The following is a 10329-nucleotide window of genomic DNA, read 5'->3' as shown; positions in this document are numbered from 1 at the left end:
GGCCCCGTGTAGACTGGAGCTAAGGCCCCGTGTGGACTGGAGCTAAGGCCCCGTGTAGACTGGAGCTAAGGCCCCGTGTAGACTGGAGCTAAGGCCCCATGTAAACTGGAGGTAAGGCCCCGTGTAGACTGGAGCTAAGGCTCGGTGTAGACTGGAGCTAAGGCCCCGGTGTAGACAGGATGCTAAGTGCCAGCATGGACTGGCTTGGAAGTCTGTGGTTCTGACTTTTATTTTTCTCCATTTTATAACTTATTCCTAAAATCTGCAACTCTGGACTTTTTAACTTCTCTTTTTTCTACAAAATGTAACAGAAAAAGCTGTATTCAGGCATCTTTGTGCTCCAAGTGGTTTTGCACTTTTCACATTTGAGTACATGTGACCTTCTCAATGTAATACAGTGATGGTGAGATACAGCACAGAAACAGGCCACCATGTCAACATCACACAAATGTCTCTGAGAAGAGCATGCTACCCTTCTACCTTACCGGCCATATGCAAAGCGACGATCTTTGTGATGATCACCAAAGGTATCCCAAAGTCGAAGAGAAACTGGAACTTCATCAACAACATCTCGCGATCGTTCCAGAACCTTCACAACACAAAGATGGAATAGGATAGAGTAAGGCTACAGAAAGATTTTGGTGTGAAAGTACACAGATCCCTAACAGTGTCAGCACAGGTAGTCAGGGTGGGAAAGATGGCATACAGCACGTGGAGCTTCATTAACGCAGGCAGGGGTAGAATATAGGAGTTGGCAAATCCTGTTCCAACCTGATTACGCCACAGATAAAATCTTGTTTGCAGTTCCAGTCGCCACATTACTGGGAGGATGTGATTGCACTGGAAAGGGTGTAGAGGAGATTCACTGGGGTAACCTCAAGGACATTGCTGCTAGACTGGGTCTGCGGCAGGTGGGGAGTGAACCAACAAGAGGGAAAACCATACTGACCTCATCCTCACCAATCTCTGGCTGCAGATGTATCTGACCATGACAGTATCGGTGAGAGTGACCACCGCACTGTCCTTGTGGAGACAAAGTCCCACCTTCACATTGAGAATACCCTCCATTGTGTTGTGAGGCACTGTCACCCTGCTAAATGGGACAGACTTCAACAGATCTAACAAGAAGGTTCATTTTCAGACATTTCGTCACCATTCCAGGAAACATCTTCAGTGAGCCTCCAGACAAAGCACAGCGGATGATTCCAGCTTTCTATTTATATGTTTGGGTTTCTTTGGGTTGGTGATGTCATTTTCCCTGGTGATGTCATTTCCTATGGTGACGTAATCACCATAGGAACCCCCTGTTCTTTTTCTCAGGGGGTGGTTGATGGGGTCTAACTCGATGTGTTTGTTGAGAGAGTTCCGGTTAGAATAACACGCTTCTAGGAATTCTCGTGCGTGTCTCTGTTTGGCTTGTCCTAGGATGGATGTGTTGTCCCAGTCGGAGTAGTGTCCTTCCTCATCCGTATGTGAGGATACTAGTGAGAGAGGGTAATGTCACTTGTGGCTAGTTGATGTGGTAGCCCACAAAATCACCAACACACTAAAACAGCAGCTAATGAACTTCAAAGACCCTATACAGACAACAAGCAAAACTAATGTCATTTACAAAATATCGTGTAAGGACTGTAACAAACACTACATTAGACAAACAGGCAGAAAATTAGCCACCAGGATACATAATCACCAACTCACCAACTAGTATCCTTACATACGGATGAGGAAGGTCACCATTTTGACTGGGACAACACATCCATCCTAGGACAAGCCAAACAGAGACACGCACGAGAATTCCTAGAAGCATGGCATTCCAACCGGAACTCTCTCAACAAACACATCGAGTTAGACCCCCATCTACCACCCCCTGAGCAAAGGAACAGGAAGTGACATCACCATTGGAAGTGACACCACCCACCCAAAGAAACCCAAACATATAAATAGAAAGCAGGAATAATCAGCAGTGCTTTGTCTGGAGGCCTCACTGAAGATGTTACCTAGTATGGTGACAAATCATCTGGAAATGAACCTCCCAGCTCAGTGAGCAAATCTACATCCAGAACCTCAACCTGAGCTACAAATCTTTTCAAAACTCGCTAAGATCTAGCAACTCAAGACTGGGCATCCATGGGGCACTGTGAGCCACCGACAGCAGCAGAACTGTACTCCAGCACAATCTGTAACCTCATGGCCTGGCATATCCCCCACTCAACCATTACCACCAAGCCAGGGGATCAAGCCTGGAGAGTGTAGGAGGACATGCCAGGAACAGCACCAGGCATACCTGCAGGTGAGGTGTCAGCCTGGTGAAGCTACCAAACAGGACTACTTCGTGCCAAGTAGTAAGTGATAGACAGGAATTTATTATGGGGAACAAGGAAATGGCAGAAGAGTTGAATTGATACTTCAGATCTGTGTTCACTAGGGAAGACACGAGCAATCTCCCAGATGTAACAGTGGCTGAAGGACCTGAACTGAAGGGAATTTGTATTTGCCAGGAAATGGTGTTGGAGAGACTGTTAGGTCTGAAGGCTGATAAGTCCCCGGGGCCTGATGGTCTACATCTCAGAGTACTGAAGGAGGTGGCTCGAGAAATCGTGGATGCATTGGTGATCATTTTCCAATGTTCTATAGATTCAGGATCAGTTCCTGCGGATTGGAGGGTGGCTAATGTTGTCCCACTTTTTAAGAAAGGAGGGAGAGAGAAAGCAGGAAATTATAGACCAGTTAGTCTGACCTCAGTGGTGGGAAAAATGCTGGAGTCTATTATAAAGGATGAAATTACAACTCATTTGTATAGCGGTTCTGGTACAGTTCCAACACTGGTATCTACCTGACAATGTAGGGAATTGCCCAGGTATGTCCTGTACATAAAAAGCAGGAGAATCCAACCCGGCCAATTCCCGCCCAATCAGTCTACTCTCCATCCTCAGTAAAGTGATGGAAGGGGTCAGTAACAGAGCTACCAAGCAGCACCTGCTCAGTGACGCCCGGTTTGGGTTCCACCAGGGTCACTCAGCTCCTGACCTCATTCCAACCTTGGGTCAAACATGGACAGAAGAGCTGAATTCCAGAGGGAGGGGAGAGGGACAGCCTTTGATATCAAGGCTGCATTTGACTGAGTGTGGCATCAAGGAGCCCGGGCAAAACTGGACTCACTGGGTGTCAGGGGCAAACTCTGCAGTGGTTTGAGTCATTTGTGACACACAGGAAGATGGTTATGGATGCTGGAGGTCAGTAATCTCAGCTCCAGGGCACCTCTGTGTGTCGATCTCCACTGTGTCCACTGTCTCTGGGTCTGTAGCTGTGTGTCTGTCTCCACTGTATCAAAGTTGAAACTTTATTGCTGGAACAGCACAGCGGGTCAGGCAGCATCCAGGGCACAGGAGATTCGACGTTTCGGGCACAGGCCCTTCTTCAGGAACAATATCGAGGCTGACAAGAGGCAAGTAACATTCGTGCCACACAAATGCTAGGTTATGGCCATCACGAATGAGAGACAATCAAACCACCAGCCCTTGGCATTCAACAGTGTTGCCATCACTGAATCCCCACTACCAAGCTCCTGGGGATTATCATTGACCAGAAACTCAACAGGACTCACCTCATAAACACAGAGGTTACAACAGCAGGTCAGAGGCTAGGAATACTGCCACGAGTAACTCACCTCCTGACTCCCTAAAAACCTATCTATCATTTGTCCAAGATGCACTGCAGAAATTCACCAAAGGTCCTCAGACAGCACCTTCCAAACCCACAACCACTTCCACCTAAAAGGACAATAGCAGCAGATACATGGAATGCCATCAGCTGTAAGTTCCCCGCCAAGACCCTCATCATCCTGACTTAGAAATATAACACCGTTCACAATCCTGGAATTCCCTCCCTTACAGCATTGTGGGTCAACCAACAGCACATGGACTGCAGCGATTCAAGAAGGGGCAACTAGGGACGGGGTCATAAATACTGGGCCCAGCCAGCGACACTCACATCCCACAAAATTAATAAAAACAAATTCTCAACAAACAAGAGGTTGAAAGGTTACCAGGGATCGTTAGGAAAGTGGAGTTGAGGTGACAAGGGGAGATAGTGAAATGAACCCAAGCTGCTGGAAAAAGCCAGGGAGGAAATCACACACTTTCCAATCTTCAGCTGATACAGGTGTGGTGCCAGAGGACTGCAAATGCTCTACCTTTGTTCAAAAAGGGAGTGAGGAACAGATGAGTAAATATTGGCGAGATAATCTAACCTTAGTCATAGGCATGTAATGAGAGGGGATGGGTAAATGAAGATTAGTCAAGGTCATGTCTAATTAACTTGGTTGATTTTTGTCAGAAGGTACAAACATACGAATCAGATGTAGACAAAGGCTATTCAGCCCATTGAGCCTGCTCTGGAATAAAGGGTCTCTCCCAAAGAGAGCTGACACCATTGTGAGGCTGGAGGTGTGTGCACTGTCACACCCCAATATTAGCATTTCACAGGTCACAACATCTCAGTTCCCAAGGTAACCAATAATGCGTCTTAGCTATATCAGATTTTCAATAAAAACATCTATGAACCTTAATAAACACAAATTATTGGTTTATTATCAAAACAAAATTCATTCAACAAAGGGAGAATAACTGGTTAACATCAAAGTCAATAAAAGAGAAGTATAAATGCTTAAACCACTCTCTGGGATAGTTCCCTTGGAATCAAGTCCCTTATCCCTGCAGTCATCACAGATTCCCCACTATCCCTGTCCTTTAGACCCAGGTTGTGGAAAGCACACACCAGGTTTCAGAACTGAACATGAATTACGTTTTCTTTCTAAATTGATAGGTACTAATTACAGGTAAAAGAAACTGTGAACCGACAGCAAAGAACTCTACTAATAAAAACTCTAACCTCCTTTTAAACTCCCCCCAAAGCGCAGACAAATACAGACAGGAACAGAGAGAAAAATAAACTGCCATTTTTCAAGCTTAAGGTGATTTCCACTGTAGAGGAGAGAACAGATGTGGTTCTGGCAGGGGTCTAATGGCTCTTTTTCTCTCAAATGTTCACTTTGACAAGCTGTTCCTGCCCTGGAAAGCTAATCACAGAGCAGTCAGCAGGCAGTGAGCCGCAGCATTGCTGAGTGGGCACCTCTCCACAGACCAATCAACTACATGTTGCCAGCCAAATCTCCCATGAATCTAATTCATCTGTAACTAGATTTCCCCCACTGACTGACCCAATAGTTCTCTGAAAAGGTTCACTCTCTGGAAAAAGAAACACTTTGGCCGATGGGTTATTCTTGAAGGCAAAAGGCTAAAGCATAGAATATTCTGGACCCTATCGGTTGCTCTGATATTCAGCACGTGTGGTCAAGCCACTAATCATGCAAATGTTGACAATGGAGTCTCACAGTCACAGCTTCTCAGAAAATACTATTGAAAGATAGTTCCCATCACTCCTTCAAAAGAATGAATAAGTTTCACCATGAAACTTCCTTGTCAGTGGAGTCGCAGGTAGATAGGATAGTGAAGAAGGCGTTTGGTATGCTTTCCTTTATTGGTCAGAGTATTGAGTACAGGAGTTGGGAGGTCATGTTGCGGCGGTACAGGACATTGGTGAGGCCACTGTTGGAATATTGCGTGCAATTCTGGTCTCCTTCCTATCGGAAAGATGTCGTGAAACCTGAAAGGGTTCAGAAAAGATTTACAAGGATGTTGCCAGGGTTGGAGGATCTGAGCTACAGGGTGAGGCTGAACAGGCTGGGGTTGTTTTACCTGGAGCGTCGGAGGCTGAGGGGTGACCTTATAGAGGTTTACAAAATTATGAGGGTGGGACTAGATTGGGTTGGGATATCTGGTCGGCATGGACGGGTTGGGCCGAAGGGTCTGTTCCGTGCTGTATATCTCTATGACTCTATAACATCCAGGTTCAGGACTGCAGACGCTGGAGATCAGAATCGAGAGCATGGTGCTGGAAAAGCACAGCAGGTCAGGCAGCATCCGAGGAGCAGGAGAGTTGATGTTTCAGGCATAGCCCTTCATCAGGAATGAACAGGAATGATAAATGGACCTCTCTAACTTTAAGTAATGCGATCTTGCTAATGTTGATCTTCTCTAGTGCACAGGAAGACACAATTAAGGGAACATAATGAAAGGTGTTGAGGGAGTGAGGGCCTTTGGAGTGCATCTGCACAGGGTCTTCAAGGTAACATGACCGGTTGACCAGATGGTTAAGGAGGAAAATGGAAACCTTTCCTTGATTAGTTGAAGTATAGGATAGAAGAGGAGAGAGATTCTGCTGGAATGATATAAATAATTAACAAGGCTACTAGTTCAGTTCTGTGTGAAGTTTGAGTCTCTTTATTATTCCACTGGATAAGAGGAAGAGATTTATGAGGATGCTGTCAGATTGGAAAAATGCAGCTGTGAAGAAAGATTGGATAGGCTGGGTGTTCTCCCTATACCAGAGCAGACTGAGGGGAGATTTAATCAGAAGTCTGAATGCAGTTCCAACAATCTGCCCCCTGCTGACCATAATTATTTTGACTTTGACAATGGCAGGCTGGTACAAAGTTTGAAGCCAGATGAGATACACGGTGAGCTGATTTGATTTTGATTGGATTTATTATTGTCATATGAACTGAAACATATTGTTTTGCATCAAATCATACCTTACATAAGTACATAAGTAGCAGAGGGATTGAATTCAAGAGTCGTGAAGTGATGTTGCAGCTGTACAGGACCTTGGTAAGGCCACAGTTGGAGTACTGTGTGCAGTTCTGGTCGCCTCACTTTAGGAAAGATGTGGAAGCTTTGGACAGGGTGCAGAGAAGATTTACCAGGATGTTGCCTGGAATGGAGAGGAAGTCGTACGAGGATAGGTTGAGAGTTCTCGGCCTTTTCTCGTTGGAACGGCGAAGGATGAGGGGTGACTTGATAGAGGTTTATAAGATGATCAGAGAAATAGATAGAGTAGACAGTCAGAAACTTTTTCCCCGGGTACAACAGAGTGTTACAAGGGGACATAAATTTAAGGTGAAGGGTGGAAGGTATAGGGGAGATGTCAGGGGTGGGTTCTTTACCCAGAGAGTGGTGGGGGCATGGAATGCGCTGCCCGTGGGAGTGGTAGAGTCGGAATCATTGGCGACCTTTAAGCGGCATTTGGATAGGTACATGGATGGGTACTTAATCTAGGTTAGAAGTTCGGCACAACATCGTGGGCCGAAGGGCCTGTTCTGTGCTGTATTGTTCTATGTTCTATGTTCTATGTTCTACATCAGAGAAACAGAACATAGTGTTACAGCTGGAAAAAAGGTACAGACAATGTTCAGCTCTAATATGTGAGAGATCCGTTTCTAATTCTGATCACAGCAGCAAAGAATCTGTTTGGATCTGATTTTAAACTTTTGTATCTTCTGAATAAACAAGGAATAGCAGGATATGGACCACGTGAAGACAAAAAATTTTTAGTTTAGGAAGGCATCATGTGTTGGAAGTTAAAAATCCCACAACACCAGGTTATAGTCTGACAGGTTTATTTGGAAGCACACCAGCTTTCGGAGTGACGCTCCATCGTCAGGATCAGCAGCATCAACCTCCTGATGAAGGAGCAGCGCTCGGAAAGCTAGTGTTTCCAGAGAAACCTGTTGGACTATAACCTGGTGTTGTGCGATTTTTAACTTTGTCCACCCCAGTCCAACACCAGCGTCTCCACATCATGTATTGCTGAATTCTCGGTAGACGAAGGGCCTGTTCTTGTTCATTGTGCCTGCCTTCCATCTCTATATTTGACATTATTTCCTTTCTAGTTATTTGCATCCTTTCTATGGGGAGGTAATGACCTAGTAGTATTATCACAAGCCCATTAATCCAGAGACCCAGATAAACTCCAAGGACCCGGGTTCAAATCCTGCCATGACAGATCGTGGAATTTTAATTTAGTAAATATCTGGAGTTAGTAGTCTGAAGATGACTGTTGTCAATTGTCAGGAGAAACCCATTTGGTTCACTCATGCCCTTCAGGGAAAGAAACTGCCATCCTTACCTGGTCTGGGCCTACACATAACTCCAGACCCACAGCAATGGAGTTGACTCTTAACTGCCCTCTGGGCAATCAGGGATGGGTAATAAATATTGGCCTAGCTTGTAAGGCCCTCATCTCATTAATGAATTTTAAAAGTATCTGTTCAATTCATCTGCCATCTCTTCACTTGCTAATACTAATTCACCTGGTGGGGAGGCGATGACTGAGTGGTATTATCACTAGACCATTAGTACATCGACCCAGGAAACATTCTGATCCTGTATTTGAATCTTGCCAATGTGCCTAGTCCCACATTCCTGCTCTAGGCCAATAGCATTGACATTCCAGATACTTATTAGCCTCTGGGTGAAACACATTTTAATTCTGCCCTGTTGGTATTGACCCTTTGATGAAGGGGACCAGCTACTTTCTATCCCCCCTGTCCATGCTCCCCCAAGCTTATCCAGCCTCCCTTCATCGCTGAAATGTTCCATCCCAGACAATATCCTGGTGAATCTCCCTCTGTACCCGCTCCAGTACAATCCCATCCGCCCTACCGCGTGGGGACCAGAACTGCCCACAGTCCTCCAGCTGTGGCCTCACCAACATCACTGCCCTGCTCTGATCATCCATCTCTCACTGAGAAAGGCAAGCCTCCAGTATTCCTTTCGAATTACCCTATTAAATGTTGGTGGACTAATAATTCAGGTAATGTTATAGAGTCATGGAAACAGACCCTTCAGTCCAACCCGTCCATGCTGACCAGATATCAGCCTCCACCACATCCTCTGGCAGCTCATTCCATACACGTACCACCCTCTGAGTGAAAATGTTGCCCCTTAGGTCTCTTTTATATCTTTCCCCTCTCACCCTAAACCTATGCCCTCTAGTTCTGGACTCCGCGACCCCAGGGAAAAGACTTTGTCCATTTCTCCTATCCATGCCCCTCATAATTTTGTAAACCTCTATAAGGTCACCCCTCAGCCTCCGACGCTCCAGGGAAAACAGCCCCAGCCTGTTCAGCCTCGTCCCAAAAACCTATCTGGTTCAACAAATACAGCCAGCAACAGCCTTACCTCACGAATGAAAACAAAACCTGCCCTGCCCACAATGTTCAGGGATCCCTGGTCAAGTAGCCCATGATTTTTCTCACCCTCCAAGATATTGTGGATTTGGAATATAAGGATTTAAATTCTGTTGCTTGCAAGCATAAAGGAAATATATATGGGCTGACACCTGTGACGAAGAACATGAGTTACATTAAGAGACTAGAGAAACTAAGATTGTTTTCCTTCCATAAGGTATTATTAGTACAGAATATAATTAATATAATTACTCGCCACTTATATAAAATATCTTCTTCAAATGTACTGGTATTTTGTTAGAGGGAGGAACTCTTTGCTCTGTCAAATGGGTTTATACACTTCACACCAACTGACAAGGGAACTCCACAGCAAGTTAGAAGACATTACTTCATGCAGAAGGTAGTTAAGATCAGGAACACATTGTCAAATTGGTACTGGAATAAAAGGAGCTTTCATAAGGGTTTGTAGAAGTGTAGGCAGAAAGCTGGACTACAGGACTAATCACACAACTCCTTCAGAAAGCCAGCATAGGCAGGTTGGGCTGCATGGTCTCCTTTTGGGTTGTATGAATCTATGGTAATATAAGACACCCTGGCCTGCAGTATTCAGCAACAGAGTCTGACTTACCTCCTGGCAGACCCGATACTGGTCAATTGCCCAAACAGTGGGCACATGTGTAGCTAGCAGCTGGTACTGGCTTAAGGTGGCATTACAGGCTCTGGCACAAATCAGCCTTGTCTTTCCCACTGCATTGTCTCCAACTACGACACATTTAATTGTTTCTACGTTCGGTCGCTCGTAGTCTACATCGATGTCCATTACTGTAAATACAAAGCAGAAACAGTCATTTAGTGAACATCAAACTGTCTCCCACCGACTGTCTCCACTGCACCCTGAGTTCCACCCTTTGATCCCACTCTTATTAACTGGGCTCGTGTGTGGTTTCTGCTTCTCTGATCAACATTAAAGTATGATCTAATTCAGGCTGGAGGGACGAAGGTAAAACATGAGAAAATACAGGAGAGAAACCAGCCTCAATGTAACAGCAAACAAACACAACCGCAGGAGTGGAGACAAACAGTGAATAGGGTGGAGACAATACTACAGAAACCACTGGAAAAGGAGTGGAAGGAATCAGCTTTCAGCCAGTACTCCAGGGAGCATGAAAGGGAGAGGGTGGGGGAGAGAGGGAGAGAGAGGGAAAGAGAGGCAGGCAGAGACACACAGACAGACAGACAGA

General features: G+C 45.4%; 1 protein-coding gene across 1 annotated transcript; it reads right to left on the bottom strand.

Annotated features, from left to right (window-relative positions):
* Positions 1-152: 152 nt before the first annotated feature.
* Positions 153-10281, bottom strand: LOC122546433 (rho-related BTB domain-containing protein 1-like). Its single transcript, XM_043685146.1, has 2 exons — positions 9717-10281; positions 153-589 (listed from the first exon to the last, which is right to left on the bottom strand). Exons 1-2 carry the CDS (start codon positions 9906-9908, stop codon positions 482-484), a joined length of 300 nt encoding a protein of 99 aa, XP_043541081.1. The 5' UTR covers positions 9909-10281; the 3' UTR covers positions 153-481.
* Positions 10282-10329: the final 48 nt, after the last annotated feature.

Source organism: Chiloscyllium plagiosum, unplaced genomic scaffold (assembly GCF_004010195.1).
Source record: "Chiloscyllium plagiosum isolate BGI_BamShark_2017 unplaced genomic scaffold, ASM401019v2 scaf_77908, whole genome shotgun sequence".
Taxonomy (NCBI): Eukaryota; Metazoa; Chordata; class Chondrichthyes; order Orectolobiformes; family Hemiscylliidae; genus Chiloscyllium; species Chiloscyllium plagiosum.
This window is presented reverse-complemented; position numbering and strand designations above follow the sequence as displayed.

What these genes read in the sequence shown, in the direction of transcription:
- LOC122546433 (XM_043685146.1), bottom strand. Translation starts at nt 9,908, where the DNA reads ATGGACATCGATGTAGACTACGAGCGACCGAACGTAGAAACAATTAAA. An exon ending in AGTATCGGGTCTGCCAGGAG is followed by an intron (nt 590 to 9,716) that starts GTAAGTCAGACT and finishes TGTGTTGTGAAG; the next exon opens with GTTCTGGAACGATCGCGAGA.